The following is a 23,037-nucleotide window of genomic DNA, read 5'->3' as shown; positions in this document are numbered from 1 at the left end:
ATCTGGCAAGGATCAGTGATCACTTGAGGAGACTGAGCAGGATGTCACTTGACAAAGGTCCCTCCCAGGACAACACTACAAAACTTCACAACTACCATATGCCTCCCACGAGAGTTAAACTGTAACCCAGAAGGCTCACACCCTTGGGTGGAGTTCTGTGAAAGGGTGTATTTAAGCTATGAGGAAGGCTGCAGGGTCAGCACTGAGCCTTGGGAACAGATTCCAGCTCTCTAGAAAGGGTGGCAGACAGAGGCTCTGTGCTCTGAGAGTATATCTAGAGACCACAAGACGGGGCTGTGGTTGGGATCCAGTCAGACTCTGGAGACTTCATACAGCTAGCAATCCAGAGATTTGGATTCCCCTCACGAAAGTCTAGTGAATAGCTGAGAGGGGGGCACTCAACTGGGAGCTGTGTCAGCAGGTATCCAGAGAATACACATTTTTAATTTTAGAGGCAGAAGTATACACTTTTTGAAGCAAATGTTCATTGAAAAAAAATTACTTGTTTCACATATCTGTGGATTGCAAGACAGCTCTGTTTGTAAAGTGGTATGCAAATCTGTGATATTACATAACTACTACTAATCATTTTACAGTACATCCATTTCTAATATTATACTTAACTACTGCTGTAGCCCCAAGCCTGCAGCTCTTGAATTAAATGGTGGGCTTGGTGTTTTTTGGCCATTGATTTCAGAAGGCGGAGAGCTGGACCCTAGTCCCATCACTATCTCCTCTATTAATTTCTCTTACCTCTGGACTGGAAATCTATTTTTAAAATGAAAATATTGGTGAATCTGTAAAACAAAAAAATTCAGTAAAACTGGGGAAATATCTGCTTGCTATACAACTTATTTTCTTCTTCTCTTAAGTGTGGGATGCATTTCTTTATCACCTACTTCTTTTATCCTGGATAATATACAGTTACAGTAGTCTATAGCCTTCTCCAAAGCAGAGCTCTAAATGCCTTTGCCATATATTAAAAATATAAACAAAGTAATACAAACAAAAATAAAGGCAGAAGCCTCCATAAAACTAGGAAGAGAATAAAACGTTCCTCTCAGCCACAATTCCCAAACCTCAGTGTACAATCTCAGTCTTGGGGAAAGAGGGAAGATAAACTTTTCATTGTGTCCTTCTGGCCAACAGATCTGGGTTATTTTGAAATGAGAGCTAAATGTTGAGTTGTGCTAAGCATGGGGTGGGGAAGGTAACTCTAAGCTACCTTTCCATCCCACCCTGAGATAACCAGGGACCAAAATCTCTCTCACTCACAGACTTTCCCCACCTCTACATGTTCAGGATGATAGGCTGGTGTAGGGGAATCCTTAATTACATCTTTAAGGTAGCTTACCAACTGCTTTGCAACACAAAACAGCTGGAGCTGGGGATGAAGACCTAGCCTTAAGTGGGTGAGTGAATTCCAAAGTTCAGGAGAATGCCCTGCTAGCAACTCTTTCTTTTAAAACAAGGGGGCCACTTATTGTAACTGTGGCAGAATGGCACAAAGGGGGTAGGGGGTGGGCTTAGAGATGCACGGACTTTATAGGCCCATTGATGGCTTTATAGCTCAAAACCTATAAATACAAATCCCTGCATCATAATAATACAGATATACTTTAGCAGTGGCCTCCTGATCAGTCAAAAGATACTAAGTATACAAGGTTCAGGGAAATCAAAGAGGTAGCTAAAATCTAAAACTGCATGAGTAACTTTATCTTCCCACATATTATATATGGGACACGTTTTAAAGAAGCAGCTTTTCACTAACTTGAATATTGCTCCTGGAAGTGCTAGTTTTGGAACACTCCAAGGGGAAAAGCCCACCCTCACTTTAAGTATCACGCAACAGCTGGTTCAAAACCTGAGGTGACCCACTACACTATAATTAACTTCAGCACTATCATGGGAGGAGCTGCACCAGACCTGAGCACTTTCAAACAGTGATCTTTTAGAGGAGATTTATTTTTAAAGAGAAACCTAGACAAAAAGAACCTAAAGTCAAATGTGAGGAAATTAAACTCCTTAGGTTTTGCATGTAGGCCAGCACTGCCCATCACAGGCCCACTGCAACACCGCACACCTTGCAACAGGAAATTACTCTGTGGTTTAATGGCGATGTTCAAAGGGTTCTTCGAACCATCCAGGGCAAAGAGACCCAGCCTCAGGTCAGCTCCCGGGCAGGCCCAAAGCGACACCTGGGATGGGAGCGAGGATGCAGTGAGTGGAACCAGACGGGCACTAACCACGGGCACAAAACCAAGCCAGAGACTGTGTCTCTGCGCAGGTGGGAAGCTGGGAGACAGGCTCCCCGCACTTGGGTTGTTTTACTACTTTATCCCGGGGGGGGGGGGGGGGGGAGGCAGCAGCAGCCCCGCCCCAGCGTGTCCTCAAGAGGCGCGTTTCTGAACAGGGAGCCAAGAGCCCCCCGTTGAGAACGTGCCCCTGGCCGGCCGGGAACTCGCACCCCGCCTATGGCCCACGGGAGCGCGGCGCGGCGGGCCGGGCCGGGCCGGGCCGGGCCTCGCCGCCCTGGCGCGGACGCCCCGCAGCCCCCCCCGGCTGTGGTGGCCTCAGCCCTTGCTGCTGCTTTACGGCAGCCCGCTCCGACGCTGTCGCGCTGCTTCCGCTGGGCTCGCCAATGGGGAACGCTCCGGCGACGCCCGCCCGCCCCCAAGCACGCTAGCCGGGAAGCAGGGCTGCGTGCGGAGTCTGCCGGCGCCGCGCGCGTGTCTGGGTGAGCGGGGGCCGGCGGTCGAGGGGGGGGCCGGCGGGGGCCGGCGGTCGAGGGGGGGCCGGCGGCGGCGGCGGCGGGGGGGAGCCGCCCGTTGCGGGGGTCGCGGGAGGGTCTCCCCGGCCACCTCCCTGCTAGGCCCGGCCCGGCCCTGCCCTACCGCGCTAGAGGGATCTTGGGGTCGCCCGTGGGGGCTCCCTGGGTGCCCGCCTCGCGGGGGCGGGTGAGGGGACAGGGCCCGCTGAGAAACTCCTCCACGCGCTGCGCCTGGCCCGTCTGGCGGGTGAGGCCGCGCCGCGGGCCTGTGCGGTGGGCGCTGAACTCCTGCGCCTCGCCCGGGCCCGCAGAAGCGAGCTCGGGGCGGGGGTGAACTGGGGCTGGCAGGTACAGCCCAGACCTCACGCTCTGCCTCCGCGCTCGCAAAGCCCTTAGGCGCTGGAGTCTGTCACCCGCGCCGCGCCTTCATACCCCGCTCGGCGCCGTTCGTGCCTGGCTTCTTCGGGGCCGCCCCCTACGTACGGGGCACGGCCTCCTGCACCTGTCCAGCAGGGCTCTGCCTTCTCCTCCTTCACTCCCTTCCTCGGGGCTTTGTGCAGCAGCCCCAACAGGATTAGTTTGGACAGATTCAGAGGTTGGATTCGATGGGGGAGGGAGGCTGTATTATTTTTGAGCTTAGAATAAGTACTTACTATGATTCTAAGTGTGTCGTACTTTTTTAGGCTCCAGTCCTGCAAACACTTGTGTGCTTAACCTTACTCACATGCTTAAAGTTCAGTGCACACATTAATGATTGCAGGATAAAGAGGCTTTATTTATGTGTCCTTGTTCTATTCTCACTTCCTTATTTGCATTTATCCTAATTTGTTAGTCTTAACTTAATTCTGTGCTCTTCAGGGCAGAGACCTTCAGGTACCTACTGTACTCTTGGGCACCGTACAAATAATAAACATTTAGTAAACAAGGTTTCATATACAATTTGCTTTTACTTCTGCCCCCATTCTGCATCTAATAGCAGGTTCTGGATCTTTAGGAGTGAAAATAGATAATGTTTCCCTAAAAAACGGAAGAACAGAACTTCCCAGTGATAAAACATAGCATTCATTTCGTGTTCAGCCTGATGTTATACAAAAATATTCAAAAATTCTCAGTTAGTGACAGCATTTTATCATTTCTGTTAAAAATGGAGAATTTTTGGCAGGAGGGAGAATGGCATTGAATATGAACATTATGGGATACTTAGTCAAGCAGTTGTAATCCTGGTTAACCTGGTTTGGTAATCAGATGCACAAATGATTACAAGAGAAATGGGAAACATACTTTTCTCATTATAAATTTAAAGTTAGAGATACAAAATTATGAATTAGTGCCACAATCTTTTAGTATTTGTTTTCTTTTGTCAGTTCTATCATATAGCTTATGACAAAGGATTTTTTTTTTAAGTTAGAGGTGTCATAATGCTCTTGAACTAAAACAGATGCATCCATTCATGGTCTCCAACAAGTTGTGCCTCTCTTTCTATATTTCAGTGTCGCTGCTATGGAAGCCAAAGGTAAAAAGAAATTTATGGGGAAAAATGGAAAAGCACCACAAAGAAAACATAAATTTAAAAAAGACAATGGTAAGTCTGCAAAGAATAATATTTCATAAAACTGTTCTTACTGAAGGGTGGAGAATGCAACAGGTACAACAAACTCAAATTCATTTGTATAAGTGGGTTAATCTTATGAACAATACCTTAACTATAATATTGGAAAATGAGCTGAGATGGTGCAAGTGAGTTAAGGGTGCAAACCCTTCAGCTTTGAAAATCTGATCTAAAATACTATATTGGGTTAAAATCGAAAATGTTCTCATTTTTAGTCCAAGTTCTTCCAAATTGCCAACTATGCTGAAGAATATGGTCACTTTGCATTCTCTGCTTAAGAGAATCTCTCACAACTGGAATAAGAAAATTGCAATAAGATAGGATTGAGGTACTTCAGGGAACTATAGCTCAAGCTAGTGCTTGTCTCTTCACTTTCACATTTGTGCATTGCCTATTTGTATTAAATGTGAGGGGGAAAATATTCAGTATTCTCACCAGGTGGCAGATTAATTATATAAAGCTGTTTTACTGTGAAAATAACATGAATAATTTAGTATTAGCAAGAACAGAGTCCTTTATTAGGTTCAGGAAGCATACATCTGAAAAAAACACACACACCCCCACCCCTCTGACCGACAAAAGTTTTACTGATGAAAAGTGCTGGAGTGGACAGCTCTTTGTTGGCTACCGCCACTTGTTGGGGGGTGGTTTTATTTTCCTGGCAGGAGAGCTCTCTCTTGCCAGCAAAAAGTGGCTACACAGGAGACCTTACAGCGGCACAGGTACGCAGTGTAGGCATAGCCTCGGTTTAAAAAAAAAACAAAAAAGGAGCAAAACAACCTAATTGTGCAGCTGAGAGGATGAGTTGTATGTAAGATCGCTGTACTTTCTTGCAGTGTTCTAAGTGCCTACTTACTGGCAATTTATGCTGTCACTTACCTGAATACCACAGATATTTTAAGTGTTTTCTAGGGGCTTTTAATAAACAGAAAAGAGGAGGAATTGTTCTGTTAAAATGTATACATGTTGTATTCCTGTATTTTGCTGTCCTTGGTGTCAAACTGGCCCTTTAGAATAGGAGTGGACAAACTTTTTGGCCCAAGGGCCACATCTGGGTGCGGAAATTGCTTACAGGGCTGTGAATGTAGGGCTGGGGCAAGGGGTTGGGGTGAGAGAGGGAGTGCGGTGTGCAGGAAGGGGCTCAGGGCAAGGCGTTGGGGCAGAGGAGGGGTGTGGGGTGTATAAGGGAGTTCAAGGAAGGGGGTTGGGGTGCAGGAGGGGGTGCACAGTGAGGTGGGGGCTTAGGGCAGTGGTGCAGAGTGTGGGAGGGGCTCAGGACAGGGGGGAGGGGTGCAGATGTGGGAGGGAGCTGGGGGCTCAGGGCAGGGAGTTGGGGTGCAGGCTGGGGGCTCAGGGCAGGGAGTTGGGGTGCGAGATGTAGTGGGGGCTCAGGGCAGGAGGTTGGGAAGCAGGAAGGGTGTGGGGTGCAGCAGGGAGTTGGGGTGCGGGGGGCAGGAGGGGGGCAGGTTCCGGCCCAGCACCACTTACCTGGAGCAGCTCTGGGGTGGCAGCAGCGCGCACCAGGGCCAGGGCAGGCTCCTTGCCTGCCCTGGCCCCAGCCCCAGCCCCATGCCACTCCAGGAAGCGGCCAGCACCACGTCCCTGGGGGAGCAGGGGCAGAGAGCTTTGTGCACTGCACTTGCCTGTGGGTACCTCCCCCGAAAATCCCATTGGCCGCAGTTCCCTGTTCCCAGCCAATGGGAGCTTTGGGGGAGTACCCACAGGCAAGTGCAGCGCACGGAGCTCTCTGCCCCCACTCCCCCAGGAACGTGGTGGTGGTTGCTTCCAGCTGGCAGGCCGTACTTTGCCCACTCCTGGTTGAGAAGGTGTGCTGGTTGACCACAATTTGCTTTGCAACCATCACACAAAACATTTAGCCATTTTATGCCATTTATGCCTGGCTGCTTTCATTGGTGGAAGTTTTCTAAGCATCCAAGAGTGAGCAATTACCATGTCTTGTATCTAGAGCCACCAGATACAAGCCAGAGAGAAACTAATGTGCATCCATTCACATTATACCAATTAGACTACTTTTGTTCTTCAAATAGTGTTTGCAGGACTGGGGCCTTAGATGTCGGAGGCAGTGAAACTCTTACTACAAATAAGGCAGCCTTTGTTCCTTTAGAATTATCCTCTCTTCACCGTTGGTATTGCATTACATCTATATGGAAGATTTAGGGCAAAACTAGGAGAGGGATCATAAGGCTATGATGAAAAGGCTAGGTGGGAGGAATATAAAATTTTGTTATAGATGTAAGAATGCTTGGGGCTTTTCAGAATCTGAATAATTTTTATTCTGTATCAACATGCATGGATTTTGGTGTATCATATGTAATCTAATTGTTAAAAAATAATTATTAAAACTTTTAATAGTGAATGAAACTTGTAAATAATATCCGTTCTAATTCTCTTTTTGTTGTGCATAGATTCTGGTCCACCAAAAAAGTTTTATACTAAAAGAGGTGAAGAAGGAAAGCCTAAATTCAGATCCAAGAAGTCTGAGAAAGGAAACAAAAAACTTGGTAAGACTAGTGTGAAACAATTCAAGAGTAAGCAGCAACCAGAAAAGTTCAGTAGGAAGAGAAAACTCCAGGAGGATAATGAGGGTGGTGAGTATATTGTGTTTTTTGTTTTGTTTTGTTTTTTTACTTTTTTCTCAGAAGAGATATATCCTCTGTAAAGTATACTTACTTAAAATAAAATGGAAGCTTATTTTCTTTCAACAATATATATTTTAAAATATGTTAATAGATTTAAGAGGGATCAGGGCTATGCTATAATTGCCTTGAATTGTGTGAGATTGTATAATAAACTTTTTAACTGTACGAGTTGACTATTCTCTGTTGTAATCACCATAGGCATAAGTAACTAGGTCATGCCTGTGCACCTGTTGTACTGAGAACCCCCATAGTAGAAATTTTGAGATAGCCATGATCATAAATATATGTGGAACCAAGCTGCTTGCACTGAAAATATAGAGGGAGAAGAGGATTGTCTTACTGCTCTTTTCAATACCCTCCTATATTATCACCAACTTCCATGGTATTTCTAATACTAATAAAACTCTAACTATAAAAAAAAAATGCTTCTCCATAGCACTCTATTGGACTTCCAATGGAAACTGTTATTTCCGCCAATTTAAACTGATGACTAGACAAGTCACATGACCCACAGTCTGTAGCAGTGAAAATTCCAGTTTAACGTAGGTAGTCCACCAGTAAACTAAACCTATTGGCTAATTTCTTGATATGGTGGCATAAACTGATGCATAATAGTTTGTAGTGACAAAGAGAACTTCAAGTATTACATGACTAAATTAAAGCTGTGACTCTTTCTGTCATCTGCCTTTCAACCTTACTGATTATTTTTACACAGGTCTAATAAAGACAGTATGAATAGTGGGGCCATTTGGAGATGGTCTCCTTTTGAGGAAAGACACCCCCCCACTCCCCCTTTGGTACAAGAGCACCAGCTGCTGACTAACCACTGGTGTTGGTATCAGAATGTAAAAATCATGAGTTTTTATCTTTTATCATGCTTCTAACAATGGTAGCCAAAACTGGAAGAACAAAGGTTTTTATTCTCCATTTATACTGTTGGTCTATAGGCCTGTAGCATTTATTCACCAGTTAAATCTGTGTTATATACTGGATGTTTCTCCATTTTTATAAATTTATTTTTCTGTGTATGTGCATATACAGACACTTTTTAGTAAATATTTAGTTTGTCACTATTTTAATAGTTTCATAACTCTCTGGTTCTGGTGTCTCTTAATGAGAGCTGTCATTTGATTGCTGCTTCCCAGCAGACGTACAGTTCTGCATGTAAAGGGCTGTCACAAATTAAGTGTGGCTTAATAATTGAGGGAAACTGGAAGCTCATACGATAACATTAAAGTTCTGTTTTGTAAGTTTTTTCACTGTTTTAACTTTGATTTAGTTTGGGGAATACTTGTATTTTTTGAAAACTGTACAGAAATAGAGGTAGTGGACGAATTAAATCAGAGTTATGTTGTTTTTTTAATGGATTTTATCTTAAAACAACTGTAAGCCTTCAGTCTTGCTCTGGAGTCATTCAGATTTCAAGCAAAACTTCAGTTGTCACCAACTATGTCAAGAGACTGACCGGTTTTCTGTTAACTTTTCTCTTATTTGCTCACTTCATTTTTTAAAAAATAAACTGATTCTAAAATACCTTGCATAAATTACAATCCTTTAAAAAAGGGAAGGGTTGGTATATTGGAGAAAAATGAAGTGTGTAGTGCTAAACTGTTAAACAATTTATTCTTGAGAGATGAATTTTTAATTCATCCATTCTGTTTGGCTTCAATTGCACAGTGCTAGTTAGCATGCCTTGCCCCCTGACTCTTCACTTCGGGGAATCTGTATTGTATATAGTGATTAATTTTGCTACGAGATGATTAAAGCTAAAAGCAAACATTAGTCAACTTTTTCTGTACCTTAAAGTTCATTTATGACATCTCATATGAAGAATCCTTTTAAAGTAATAATCTTGCTGTGCAGCAGTCTTTAGCCACTGTATAGTAAAAGCTCCTAATGAATCCCACTGACTGAAAGGATTAAACATGCAAGAAGGCTTTACATATAAAGTTGCAGTGAGTAATTGTTAGAGCTGGTATACTTAAATCTATAAATGAACTCATCTGTCGAGAATCTTTTTTTGTTCCCCTCTAGTGCTTTACGTACTTGAAAACCTCTTGAACAGATTCCAGTAAAAGACATTAACATGTTAATAGGAACAAATTTTAAGACAAAATCTGTGTATAAGAACAGTTGTCATTTATTAGAGGGCAGTAGTTCAGAAACTGATTGTGGCCTTTAGTTTCACGTTTTTCCTCTTTTTAATGTTTATTTTTTATCTACATTCCATCATAAAAGGAGGGTGCCAATGGTATTGATCAGAGGCAGATGTAGTGTTTGCAATTGGGAATGTATTCTTTTCTAGCACAACATTTTTGAATTCTGATAGTTTATCTCAAGAATGTGAAAGGCAAGAACCCCACCAAGTTTAATTTTTGTGGGCATATAGTCCTTGTTATCTAAGATATCACAAAAAATTTGTGATTTAAGTTATATTCGTAAAAAAAAAATTCAATTCTCCCACTTTTTGGGGGATAGGGAGTGAGGAGAGAAGGGGGGATATGTTGAGCCATATTCTGATGTAAAGTTACTAGAGGGTCTGTAGGTGCATTCTGGGTCAGAATTCATCCTATTAAGACTTTAACTTACCTCTATCCTTTGTCAAAGCTTTCAGAATAATCTGGCAGTTGTCTTGCTCTTCCAATATCTGATATTTCCCAGGCAGAAGCTGCCAGTCCTAGCAAGTCACCAAGGATGCAGTTCACGAAGGGAGCTACAACTGAGCATTACAGTGCCTAACTATTAGACTACCTGCCTCCTTGCAGAATTCACAACCCAAAATTAGGTAGCCAGATTCCTTATACAATGCATGGGGAAAGTTAGGTGCATAAAAAGAGGGATTCACAAAAGTCAGCATGCTGATGGTGGAGTCACCAAGCTAGCCAATAGGAAATGCAGAGGACGGGGTATGGTCTAAGCCCTGCTCCTCAAAAGGAGTTAGGCGCTTAAATCCAGGCCAAGGGATGGCACCTCTCTCCACTCATGATTCACAGCAGTGAACTCTCACCTGGAGTAGGCACGTCAGCCAGGGCTCAAGAAGAGCCCAATAGCCTAGCGGCTAGAACGCTTGCCCAGCATGTGGGAGACCATCTCCACTTGCCAACTGGATGAGTTGGAGTAGGGACTTAAACCCAGGTCTCCCACCTCCTAGGTGAGTTCCCTAATAAATGAGTTTTGGGGTATTCTGTAGTGGAACTCTCTCAACCTGTTCTACTGAAGACATTCCACTTTGTATGAATGCTTTGATATTCAGAGAGCTGCGGACTATACCTGGGAGGTGGGAGACAAGGTACCAGTCCCTGCTCTAATAAATACTGACCACCATCACTACATCCTTCATTTTGTGTAGAGCCCAGTCAGACAGATGTGCTTTAAAGCAGCCTCTAAGCACGTTTATTGGATCAGTACCTATAGGTGGAGGTTGTGAATCCCCATCCCACCTGGAATTAGGCATGATTTTATCAGTGAAAACATAGGCTTCTACAGCAGCTGAGCAGGGGTTTTGTGAACGCCACTGACACCCAAATATTGGTCTTGCCTAACTGCACTCTTTAGTTGTATATCCAAATCCCCTTGAGAATCCCACCCAAAGTGTTCAGTATGTATTAACCCTTTCAGATTAGCTAGCTAGGCAGTCAGGGGTGGATCTTCAGATCATTTCAGTTGTCATAGCTCTGTTGATTTCATTGGACACCAGTTGAGGATCTGCCTCCCAATCTGTTGACTATTACTTCGTTATAAACAATGTTTTGTTTTTATCATCAGGGTCTGTACCTAAGAAGCCTAAATGGAATGATTTAAAAAGGAAAAAGAAGGAATTAAAGCAGAGCAGACAACTTAATGACAAAACAAATTATGATGTAATCATCAAATCAAAACAGATATGGGAAAGTGTGAGAAGGTAATAATGGCTCTTATGTTTTCTTTCATACAGTTCTTTTTAATTAGTACTCATGCAGTGGTGAAGCGTTGCTCATTCTGTCTTGGTACCTTCATGAATGGGTATGCTTGTATTTCTCCCATGTAAATTCCATGAATAGATTATAATTTAATTAGCTTGAATTAGAATTCTCTGGAGGTCTCAAGTTACATTTTGATGACTGACGGTAGAAATAGTCTTGAGGCATCTGGGTTGATCTTGGTAAAAATGTACAATAATAATAAGTGGGCATAAATTCAGGGGAGATCATTTAGATTAAGATAATTTGAGGCCTGATCCTGTAAAATGCTTAGGACCTTTGTCTCACTGGTTGAGGCTCTTTGAAATTTTATAATCTGCCCTTATCCTGAGTGAGTGAAATATACTTATGCTTCTGGCCAGAACTTACATAAATGGGTACCTAAACGTGGACTTGCAGGAGCTCATTTTAAAAAAAAAAAAAAATTTGGCCGCCCTGCTTTCTAGCTCATGACTTCCAGTTATTTTTGTATTTCCAAAAAGCTGCTTTCTGATCTAAGAGTCTCCTACTTGTCTGTTTTTGTTTGTAGGAAAAACTGTGACAAGAAGAAGCGAGAGAAGCTAATAAATGAACTACATAAATTGCTCCAGGGGAAAATTAAAACTGTAAGAAATACAGTAACAAACGTAATTAAAAATCAAAGTGGGCAAGTTGATAAACCCCTTTTTATGAATAGTGAATAAGTGTGTTGCACTAAATGACCTTGTGAACCATACAGTACAACCCTGTTTATCCAGAAGTTCCAGGGGACATTGAAAATATCCAGATATAGAACAAGGTTTCAGTGAATGAAGAAATTGTGCTCCCAGTCTTTTAGGATAATAGTGCCAGGAAAACTTTGCTGATCAGCTGATTTAAAAGGGGACTTGTTAGCCCACCAGCATTCTAATCTGTAAAATTCCCATTGGATGTAGGTTAAATTTGGTTAACTTGCAGTTTCAGTAAGAGTTGTACTTTTAGTGGATTTTTTGCGATTGATTCTTTTAAAAAACCTACACAAAGTTAATGCCCTGGTGCACATTTCTACCATTACATTTTCAATACTAAAGTCTCATTATTTTTAACGTCACTCTTTAGGTGTGTATGTTTGCTGTGTAGTGTAGTGAAGCATAGTCAACTGTTGGGTTTTAAAGTGAATTGAAATTGTGGCTGCTTGGTGCTGCCTGCTGTGTTAGATTGAGCATTCTGATCATATTGTCATGTGCTAGGGTGAGACTGCGTGACTGCTGTCCCTGTGAGAGTCTCAAGAAAACAGGCTGTGCATCTCATGGGGCTATTCCAGTCAATAAAATATTCAGTATTTTTGGTACTTATTTACAAATGATCACAAAACATTCCATTGCCTGCAGTAGCCAGTATTGACTGTATTCTATGTTTGGTAAAGAAATACTGGAGCAATGAAAACCAGTAAAACTACACTTACTTTAAAATTTGTTTCTTTATAATGTATTTTATTTATATAGCATCTGTTTCCCAGAGTATCCTTATGTGCTGCATAAAACTATACTCTTAACAGAGTAAATGTGTTTAAAATAAACTTTTTCCACGTAATGTCATGCAAAAAGCTGGGATAATAAAAATGTTTGTTACAGATGGCATTTGCACATGACTCAACTCGAGTTATCCAGTGTTTCATTCGGTATGGCAATGACAAGCAAAGGCAAGAAACGTTTGAAGAATTAAAAGGTATTTTTCCCTTTTATATTGTATTTGCTTTGGAAGTTGGCACTGTTTTGTATAATGTAGCTCTCCTTAATGTACTTCTTTCCTCCCAAAACTCTGTTGGTACACACGTTTGAGTTACTTTTTTCTCTTTAGGTGTCACTTTCTCATAAATTAATTCCTGCTTGGGTGCAATAGGTCACTGAGCAATGGCTTTTAGTTTTGTTTTGTAGGAAAGTAAACAAACATGCGATTTCAAGGGGTGATAAAAACTGCTCTTTTTCTTTTCCTCCCCAGATAGCCTACTAGAATTGAGCAAATCCAAATATTCCAGAAATATTGTAAAGAAGTTTCTTATGTATGGGTGGGTATGAAGAAGTAAACCAGTTCTTCTTTTTTTTTTTCTTGCATATATTGTTAATTTTGGAATGTGAATGTACTTCTTTATTATTAATCTGTGTAGTTTGGCCCAGGCTGTCTCCTCCATGTGAAATTATCTTGGTAGTGTATTTGGGAATGAGGATTGCGAACTACCTGCTGTCCATAATACAGTCCCCTTGTCACCGGGTAGGCTCTCTTTTCTCAGAAATTCTGGACAGCAAATAAAAAAAAAAGACTACAAGTGAAAAAGGGTGGGGGGAACCACACTCAAAGCCTTCCCTTTTTTTGTGTATAATATAGTCCTACAAAGATACACCCTTCCCTTTGTCAAGGTTACAGTAGTGCAGAAAAATGTCTTGTCTCCCCCTCTCCTGCCCCCGCCGCCAAGTTTATCCGAAGTCTCCTAAAATAAACATGCACCTCTACTGTGGAACAAGGAGCTTTCTGTCTGTCCTTGTCTTGCTCTGGTGGACAGATTGTCAATGACCATTTTTTTCTTCTGTGCCCTTCAGCTAGATCAGCTAGGTTTATGGAGCTTAGCTGTGGCCTGGTCTAGACTTAAAACTTAAGTTGACATAGCTACAGGGCTGATGGGTGTGAAAAATCCATGCCTTGAGCCATGTAGCTCTGGTGACCTAACTTCTGATGTAGATGCAGCTAAGTTGACGGAAGAATGCTTCCATTGCTTTAGCTATCATCACTCGGGCAGGTTTCCTACAGTGACAGAAAACCACCTTCTATCTCTGTAGTCTGCATTTGCACACAAGGTTATGCTGACTAGCTATGACACCTTTAGTGTAGGCATGGCCCATGTACTCCACACCCTTCCCTCTCTGCTTCTACGCTATTGCAGAGCTGACAGAGAAACACAAGGTTGGATGAGAGTGCCTAGATGAATCCAAGACACAGCCACCTATAGGCACCAGATGACTTAGATGGTTAGCACGCCAAGTCAACATATCTATTCTGTGCACACACTTCCAAGCAGAGACTTTAAGTTGCAGTTAATGACGTTTGAAGTAGTATTAACTGACGATGGGCTCCCTTGGTATCTGTGGATGCTAGTGAGAAGCTCAGGGAGACTCAGTGGCAGAGCTACTGTTAACACCATAGACATGAGCTTTTTGTTCAGTTTCTAATTGTATTTTCATAGTAGGTGTTTGGTTAAGGTCCCAGGTGTAGATGCCTGCCTTTGTTGTATTACTGTGTTACTACTTAATCACTCAGCTTTATTTTTGGAAATGTATATATTTAATACCATCCCTTTTCCCTAATCTCCTGTCTCTCTCGGTGTCCATCTTTACACATGGTACAGAACAAAACCACAAGTTGCAGAAATAATTAAAAGCTTTAAAGGTGAGGTAAAAAAAATGCTCCGCCATTCTGAAGCATCTGCCGTGGTAGAATATGCATACAATGATAAAGCCATCCTGGAGCAAAGGATCATGCTAGCAGAAGAGCTCTATGGGAACACGTTCCAAGTTTATAAGGTAACGTTTGGTCCTTCCTCCGCTTCTGTCTATGATATTTTATTCATGATGTTGCTGTGTCATTCCCTTATCTGCTATCCTTAAGTTAATTTGTGTCCTGAAGTACGGCCCCCCTGTAAACTTGTTTTTTCATGTTTCAGATTCATGTTTAACAGCACATTTCCATTATGTATTAGTGGGTTTTTGCTTTCATTTAACTTAGGCTGGGGTTTTTCAAAGGAGCATAAATAAATTGGGCACCCAAATCCCTCAGGCTCCTTTGAAAATCTCATCCCTCGTTGACTTAACTGTCTTCCCCATCATCCTATTCAACACCAAATCTATTATGTAAGTGACAAAAGTAACCTTTTAATTGTTCAATGTGAAGTCTGTAAATTAACCTGGAGTGGAAAAAGTCAACCATAAACTAGCCAAGCATTTAGAAAATAACATTTGAGAGAGATTTTGCTTCCTGACACAAATATATTGAATATAAAGAAAAATTACCACTTGCATTTACTACTCTGATTCAGATACATTTAAATTTTAAGAACAACTTGTCTTCTGAGCCAATAGGATTTATTTTCCCTTGACAAATCATCTTTTTATTTGTTTTACTAAAATCTTTTGCTGCATCATCAGAGATGTGCAAAATTTCCCCTGGCTATGAATGCATAATGTTAGCTGGGAATAAAACGAACCCTAAAGATATAAATTAAACATGCAGTATACATTTTTTTTGTCTCTTCCGTCTCCCCCCCCCCCCCCCCCCACAATTGCCTGTGCAACATTTGTGAGTGTGTTCTTAGTTTGAAATTCAGTATTTTTGCCCTTATGTTTTCAAATTGCAGTAATTACTCTCTTTATCCTAATGTGGAAACAAAAGTAACAAATGTACATGTTAGAGAAGGAGCACTGGATGAAGTGTCACAGGATAAAAAGGTTTATTAGGAATTCTAATGTTTCCAGACTTAAGGGTGTGGGAGTCCATTCTCTGTACAGATACCAGATTTAACAACTGACCTGGAAAATCATTTCACTTTCTTCTGAAGCCAAGAATCCTAATATTGCAAGATGTGAGTTCTTCAAAGCTTTGGTTTCATGATGATTTGTAGCATATTCCTTAATAAAGACTTCCAACTCTTTTTTCCCCTTCCTTTTAATGAGATGCTGGTCAGTGGAATATCTGTCTTATCAGCTGGCTCTGCTAAGAGCAGCTTCCCTTGGAATAGTTACCAGTGTGAATTGATGGGCTGTCAAGTCTCTCATATTTGATGGACCAGCATAGTCTTGGATAGGAAAATTCCAGGAGGTTTCCTCTTTCTGTTCTGTTGGATAGTAATTTATAATTCAACTGATGTGTTGCCATGCCTAGCACTGATGCTTTGAAATCTTAAAGGGAGAAAGGCACATCAATATATGTACTTAGCATGTTGCCTTTGGCTGAGTCTCTTATTTCCGCATGTAATGCCTGACAGTGTTATGAATATCTGGGATTATATGTTGTTAGTGTAGAAGTGTAGATCAGTTTGTTTGCTTTTGTTTAGTTTTTAAATTATAACTGTTTTAGGCATCTTTAAAATGGTGTAACTTAATTTTGTTTAAACCCACACAAAACTAAATTAAGATATGAAGGTTGTTGCATATACTGTGAGGTGTTTTTCCTTCTCAAATTGTGAATGGATGATGAAGAAAACTTTTCTTTAGAACCTGAAAAGCAGCAGTAATTTAAACCTGGTGTGGGTTGTTTTCATTTTAGTCCCCAGTTCACCCTACACTGGACAAAGTATTAGAGGCTCATCCTGAAAAGCAAGAGGCCATTATGGATGAAATGAAACAGATTCTTACCCCAGTGGCACAAAAGTAAGGATGCAAATAACTTTCTGAAGACAAGACATGACAATCAGAGCAAATTGTGTGGGGAGGGGGGGATATTGTGGTCACAGTGCAAAAAATACTGTTTGCTTTCCTGTTCAGCCACATTTACTACTGCAGCCATAGTGACTGACTGTAATTCCACCCACGAGGAATTCTAAATCAGTGTATGACATATTTCTCACATACTAGGCTATCAGAAGACAATTCATGCAGTTCTCATTAAAAACTCTGAAAATTCCAGGTATATTTTATACTACAGCCTTTTTAAAAAAGGAAACAACCTACAGAATTAAGCAGCTTAGTATTTCTTTATAAAGGAGAATCAGGCAGACTGACCCAATGGTCTCTTGAAAAAACATCTCTCAAGGTGTGCAAAAGTGCAGTTCTTGATTGACTCCTCCACACTTCAGAAGAACTGTTTTTGTTGTTGCCTCTAAGAATACTTTGTCTATGACACTTAGCTGATACAACCAGCAGCCCTAATGAGGCAACTTCTCTTCCTCGCTCTGACTGACTTCCTGAACTGAAAGAGCATCCTAATATTTTCTGCATCATAAGACAGATAACTGCTAGCTACAGTTAGACCAGAGGAAATGAAATTGTGTGTTTTGAAAGGGTGTGTGACTTTCTTGTCTTTCCCCCCCCACTCCTCTTGATACACAGGGAGGCTGTGATAAAGCACTCACTGGTACATAAAGTATTTTTGGACTTTTTCATCCATGCTCTCCCAAAACAAAGATCTGTAAGTATTTCTAAAGTGACTTAAGTATAAATGTTTTAATTTCTTGCAGTAATTTTTATTAAGTAACTAGAGTTTTGTTAAATGCCCCAGATAGTGAACTAGGTGGGATACTCAGCACATACGTGTTTTTGCTGGGTTTTTTGTGTGTTGTGTTTAGGTTTCCTGAAGTACCAATTCACTAATTCCTTCCTTCTGAAACACTGGCCTGACTCTTGATTCTGTGCTTTGGAGATCTGAAACAAATACCAAAAAGTTATTAAACATTAAAATTATGGTGATAAGCCTCTTTATCTTGTTTTAGGTGACAACCTTAAACAAGGATCTTATTGATAGGATATCCTTATTTTTATTTTGCTGCAGGTTATCTTTAAAACAAACATTCAAATAATTTATTTGAGTAATAATTACAAAAATATACTATTTAGGAATTTTTATAGCAACAAGAAATACTCTTGTTCTTCATTATTACGCGTATACTTAGTTAGGTTGAAGTCCCTTAATGTACATGAGCGTTGTCATCTTGACTGGAAGTTTCTTTCTACCTATGAAGATGCTAGGAGATGGAGAAATATGTCAGTAATGCATAGTAATTTGATGATTGTAGCTGTGGTGATCCCAGGATATTATAGAGACAAGGTGGGGGAGGTAATATCTTTTAATGGACCAACTTCTGCGGGTGAAAGAAACAAGCTTTCGATCTACACTGAGCTCTTCTACCTGAAGAAGAGCTCAGTGTAGCTGAGAAGCTTGTGTCTTTCACCCGCAGAAGTTGGTCCATTAAAAGATATTATCTTAGCCACTATGTGTGTCTAGTAATTTCATGGTTACTATGCATTCTCACAATAAAACAATATTTTGTCCCATTGTGTACAACAAATATTTTTAATGAGATTTCACAATAAATTTTGCAATAACTAAAAAAGCAGTTCCCATAATAACTGAAATGAATGTCTTTTTGAAAGTGTGCAGTGTGTTAGGGGGCTTATTCCTTCACCCATTTACTTCCCTGGTCCTTCTCGTATGAACAGAGAGCAACAATACCCGAAGTCCAAAGGTGCAAACAATTCGATGTTTATTGGGGTGAACTTCCAGCAAGCATGATTCCAGTTTCCTTCCTTAGTATCCTCCTTCCCAGCTCTGACACCACAGAGCCTTACACCTGTGTCCCTGTTCCCATTCCTACCCTTAGCCAAACATGATTCCAACTTCCTTACTCCCATTCCCTGTTCCCATTTCCCCCTTTAGCAAAACATGATTCCAATTTTCTTACCCCCATTCCCTGTTCCCATCTCACACACCCACATGCCCACCCCCACCCACACCCCCATTCCCTGTTCCCATCTCACACACCCACATGCCCACCCCCACCCACACCCCCATCACTTCCTCATTGACTACAGATTATATAGTAAAACTTGAGTTCTGCTTAGCTATACCTTAACCAATCATTTTCCTGAAATTTAACTAACCAATCCTAACATATTGTAACATGATTATGTAACCAATTATATCCCACCACCTTAATTAGTTTACGCCTAGCAAAATTAATTATACAGCAGACAGGAACAATCACAGAACCAGACAGAGATTATACAGACAAACAACAGCAAAGTGGGAACTATAATGACAAGACAATACAGAAGTGACGATTTCACATCCCAGCTATTGATAAGTGAGTTCTTGCCAGACAGGATGCTATCAAACTAAGTTTCCTTTTACATTTTCTAGGCACTTCCCTTTCTCTGGAGGTGATAGGAATACAATCCTGTCCTGATAGTGCCTAACAGCCCAATAGCACCTTATTTCAATGTGACTAGTTTGGAATGTGAGGATGTGACCGTTCGCTTCCCAGCTTATGGCTGCCTCTGCTGCTTAGCCAAAGGCCTTAGCCTAAGAACAGGGCCTCAGACTGTCACAGTAAGAGAAGGCCCTTACACCAGCAGACAGTGATTTTGATTCTTTCTTTTATACCTCTATCACTAGCCAAGTGATAAGAATACACCTAAATTCTTAGAGTATAGGCCTTTACAGACAGGCCTGAATATCTATATCCTAACACAGTGATTCTTTAATAATTGGTCCAAAGGTAACTTACTTGCAGTGGTGGTTCTCTAAAAGTGACAATAGGTCTTGATTCTACACTCTGGAGTCTACAGCAAAGACTTTATTGGTGCAGGAGCAGGGCCATACTATGTAAATGGCTGCTTACCCTCCTGCCCATCCTTCCTTTGAAATTTTTCACATCCTATACCAAGATGTTCAGACTCTTGACTTAAGAACCTACAGAGGTTCTAACACATTAACTCCTTTCCAGTCACCGTGCTTGTGATTACAGTTTTGAGAGGGGAAGTCTAAGCATATGTCTATGCTGCATCAACACAGCTACTGCGCTTCAGCAATGCCACTGTCATGCAGATGCTTCCTATGTTGATGAAATTATTTTTCCATTGAGGTAGGTAAGCCATCTCCAAGAAATAGTAACTAGGTTGATGGGAGAATTCTTCTGTCAGCCTACTTTCATCTGCGGTGGGGTTAGTTCAAATGAACTGTGTTGCACAGGGCTCAAAATTTTTCACAGCCTTGAGCGCTGTAGCTAGGTCGACTTTACTTTTACATGTAGACTAGGTCAAAGAAATTTCTACGTCTTTAGGATCCTTTTGATGCCAATTATATAGGCTAGCGCAACGCAAGAGTGTGGCTCCAGGCACAGTGATAGTCTTCACAGGGTTACAGGCAAAATATGTATCTCTTCTCTAAGACTCTTCTCAAAAAACAAATCCCCTAATTATTTTTTCTTCCTCAGGAAATGATTGAAGCAATCAGAGAAGCAGTAATCTACCTGGCACATACACATGATGGAGCCCGTGTAGCCATGCATGCTTTATGGCATGGTACACCCAAGGTACAGTATGCATTTTAGCCTACACGCCCCTATGCCATAGGTTATTAATTGGCTCTGCTGTCGTTGGAAACTTTGATTTTGTTTGTGTCCGAGGCTGCTGTGTATTGCTTTTTCCCGTGATCTTTACACTAATGCAATTACCCTGTGTAGATTACTTTGTTAGAGTATGCATGAAAATGGGCCAAACATGTCCCTGACCTATTAGCAAATGTAATCTTTGTATTTGAGGGTGGAAATGGCCACACACAATTTTTTACAAGGAAAAACTCCTTTTTAAAAAAAAATAATAATTTTTATGGAGGCCGCCAGATAGTGCTTTTAACTTTTTGAATATGTTACAGTTCCCTCAGTATCTATCCCTTAGATTTCCTGTAGCTGGAGGAAATTTGGAGGTGGGGAAAGAATGGTAAAGAAGCTCATAATGTAGAACATGATTAACTTCAGAATGTAAAAACTTCAAAAGCTTAAAATTATAAATAAACTGAAAGGCTTCTCTACTTGCCAAGACTGGTGTTTAGGGTTTCTCCTTCAAGAGTTGATGATATGTCAAGCTATGTAAGGGATAACATTTACTCGCTCTGCTTTAAGTGTTAGGGATGTAAGGAGTGCTTTCAGAAATTTACATGGAACCTATGTCTACACAGCAGCAGGGAGTGTGCTTTTCAGCACAAGTAAATGGACATATACTAGCTCTGTTTGGTCTTTTTAGTGCACTCACTCAATGTAGCCGCAGCAGCATCTCAGGCTAACCATCTAAGTATGTACTGGGTGGTTGAGTGGGCTTGTACTTGGGCAGCTAGCTTGTACCATAGAAGCTACACTGCTATTTTAGTGCACTATCTGTGCTGGAAAGCATGCTCCCAGCTGCTATGTAGACATACCTTAAGTGAAAAGAAATAAAGTTACATACATTTTTTTTTAAATGAACTTGTAATTTAAGTCTACCTACCTTGCTAGGGCATGGCCCTTAAGTAGAATGGTAAAAAGGGACAGAGCAGTGGCTGAAGGGCCAAAAATGAAGGCCGGAGAGGAAGTCTTTTGGAAGATATGCTCCTAGTGAAGCCTCTTTAGAACAGAGCCCCTGCTGATGCATAGTTTAGGAGCCTTGCTGAGCAGATGTCTGCCCTAGAGGGGGAGTTGAGGTATGTGGGATAAGAGTTCCCTCTGGTTTTATGTAGGAGTTGTGCCACAGTGAACTGACTATCTAGGAATGGGGGGATTGGCAGACTGACCTTCTCCTGTACACAGCAGGAAATCAGGAGCTAGGGGATGTCCATTAGGCAAGCAGCCTTTACCTTTATGTAATTTGATAACAGCTGCTCTTTCTTAGTTCTCCCCTAAGCCAGCCCAATCTTGCAGAAAACCCCAGGGTTTCTCTACTGTGCTGAGTCTTTCCATAGAATTTGGGTCTAACATTTCACAGTCTCAGTTGCAAAAGTAATGCTTATAATAGTAATTTCTTCTTTTTAAGAAATGATCTGAAATTAAACTCGTATAAAGAAGCTGCAGATAGCAACTTAATTATTAAATTATTGACAAAGGCTTACTAATGTTTCTCCCTCTTCTTTTGGATAGGACAGAAAAATAATTATGAAAACCATGAAGACGTATGTTGAAAAAATAGCTACCGTGAGTGTTTATAAACCTTATGTTGAAGTAGTCACTGAAGCATTTTCATAACTGTCACATCATTCCCAGTTTACAAAATATCAATTTGAATTTACTCTGAAGTTAGAACAAACTGTGAAACTGCAGTCTTGATAGTAAACTTAGACTTATAATACTGATCCTTAACTGTATCAAATGTTAATATACATTTTTGTAGAAAGAGCCTTGCAAGAATAAAAAGCACACTAGCTGGGGTTGTATTTTGTGCTAGTAAAATATCTTACTAGTACCCAGTATTCTGTATTTCCTGCGCCTTGTGCAGGTGCTGCACATCTATTATCTTTCTAATTTTTTTTCAAAATATTTTTCTCTTGTTACTGTGTGAAATACTCAAAGAAACAAAATGGGACGCTCACATTGATACTATTTTACACATTGTACTGTTACAAAGTAAAGAAATGGGGGGAAAGATCATTTTTCTCAGTCTCTTTATGTTCTAGTAATTGTAGGTGTCACAACGGTGAAAGATTTAAAAAAACTTCAAACAGAAGTGTCTATTTGCTTAATCGGGCACATTGATGGAATTGGACTGTAACGTCTCAGGAAACAGATCTAGGTATTGTGGATAAATCATTGAAGATGTCTGTTTCCACAGTAGCATTCTAAAGGGCAAATAAGATAAACTGTATTAAGAAGGAAGTAGGGAAATATACCAAAGCCACAGTGGTAAAATCTCATATTGCAGGGAATCTTGGTTGCCTCTTCTTTAAGGAATAGAATAATTATGCATTTAGTCCAGTATCCTGTCTTCCGATAATGGCCACTGCCAGATGCTTCAGAGGGAACAAGCAAAACAGAGCAATTATCACATGATCCATCCCTTCCCGTCCAGTCTCATCATCTTGCAGTCAGAGTTTAGGGACACCCAGAGCATGGGGTTGAATCCCTGATCATCTTGGCTCGTAGCCATAGTTGGACCTATCATCCATGAACTTATCTGATTCTTAATTGAACCCATTTATAGTTTTGGCCTTCGCAATATCCCGTGGCAACAAGTTCCACAGGTTGACTCTGCATTGTGTGAAGTACTTACTTTTGTTTCTTTTAAACCAGCTGTCGCTTAATTTCGTTGGATGACCCCAGTTCTTGTGTTATGTGAAGGGGTAATTAACACTTCCTTATTTACTTTCTCCATACCATTCATGATTTTTATAGACTTTTATCATATCCACCATTAGTCATCTCTTTTCCAAGCTGAACAGTTCCAGTGTTTCTCTCCTCATATGGAAGCTGTTCCATATCCTTAATCATTTTTGTTGCCCTTCTCTGTACTTTTTCCATTTCTAATGTTTTTTTTTTTTTAGATGAAGTGACCAGAACTACACTCAGTATTGCAG

At 41.1% G+C, this 23,037-nt stretch overlaps 1 protein-coding gene across 5 annotated transcripts in view; it reads left to right on the top strand.

Annotated features, from left to right (window-relative positions):
• The first annotated feature begins 2,602 nt into the window (after positions 1-2,602).
• PUM3 (pumilio RNA binding family member 3) overlaps positions 2,603-23,037 on the top strand; it is a 39,902-nt gene continuing 19,467 nt past the window's right edge. For 2 of the 5 annotated variants that reach the window (XM_073345233.1, XM_073345230.1), the window contains exons 1-12: positions 2,604-2,737; positions 4,261-4,352; positions 6,806-6,988; positions 10,805-10,940; positions 11,528-11,603; positions 12,591-12,684; positions 12,958-13,024; positions 14,357-14,531; positions 16,270-16,373; positions 17,052-17,130; positions 19,934-20,032; positions 21,608-21,661. In XM_073345233.1, the coding sequence (XP_073201334.1) occupies positions 4,271-4,352; positions 6,806-6,988; positions 10,805-10,940; positions 11,528-11,603; positions 12,591-12,684; positions 12,958-13,024; positions 14,357-14,531; positions 16,270-16,373; positions 17,052-17,130; positions 19,934-20,032; positions 21,608-21,661 (1,149 nt within the window). In that variant the 5' untranslated portion in view covers positions 2,604-2,737; positions 4,261-4,270. Of the gene's footprint in view, positions 2,738-2,809; positions 3,119-3,180; positions 3,366-4,260; positions 4,353-6,805; positions 6,989-10,804; positions 10,941-11,527; positions 11,604-12,590; positions 12,685-12,957; positions 13,025-14,356; positions 14,532-16,269; positions 16,374-17,051; positions 17,131-19,933; positions 20,033-21,607; positions 21,662-23,037 lie in introns of those variants that run through there. The other 3 variants (XM_073345234.1, XM_073345231.1, XM_073345232.1) reach the window with 3 other exon arrangements.

Source organism: Lepidochelys kempii, chromosome 5 (genome assembly GCF_965140265.1).
Source record: "Lepidochelys kempii isolate rLepKem1 chromosome 5, rLepKem1.hap2, whole genome shotgun sequence".
NCBI lineage: Eukaryota > Metazoa > Chordata > Testudines > Cheloniidae > Lepidochelys > Lepidochelys kempii.
This window is presented reverse-complemented; position numbering and strand designations above follow the sequence as displayed.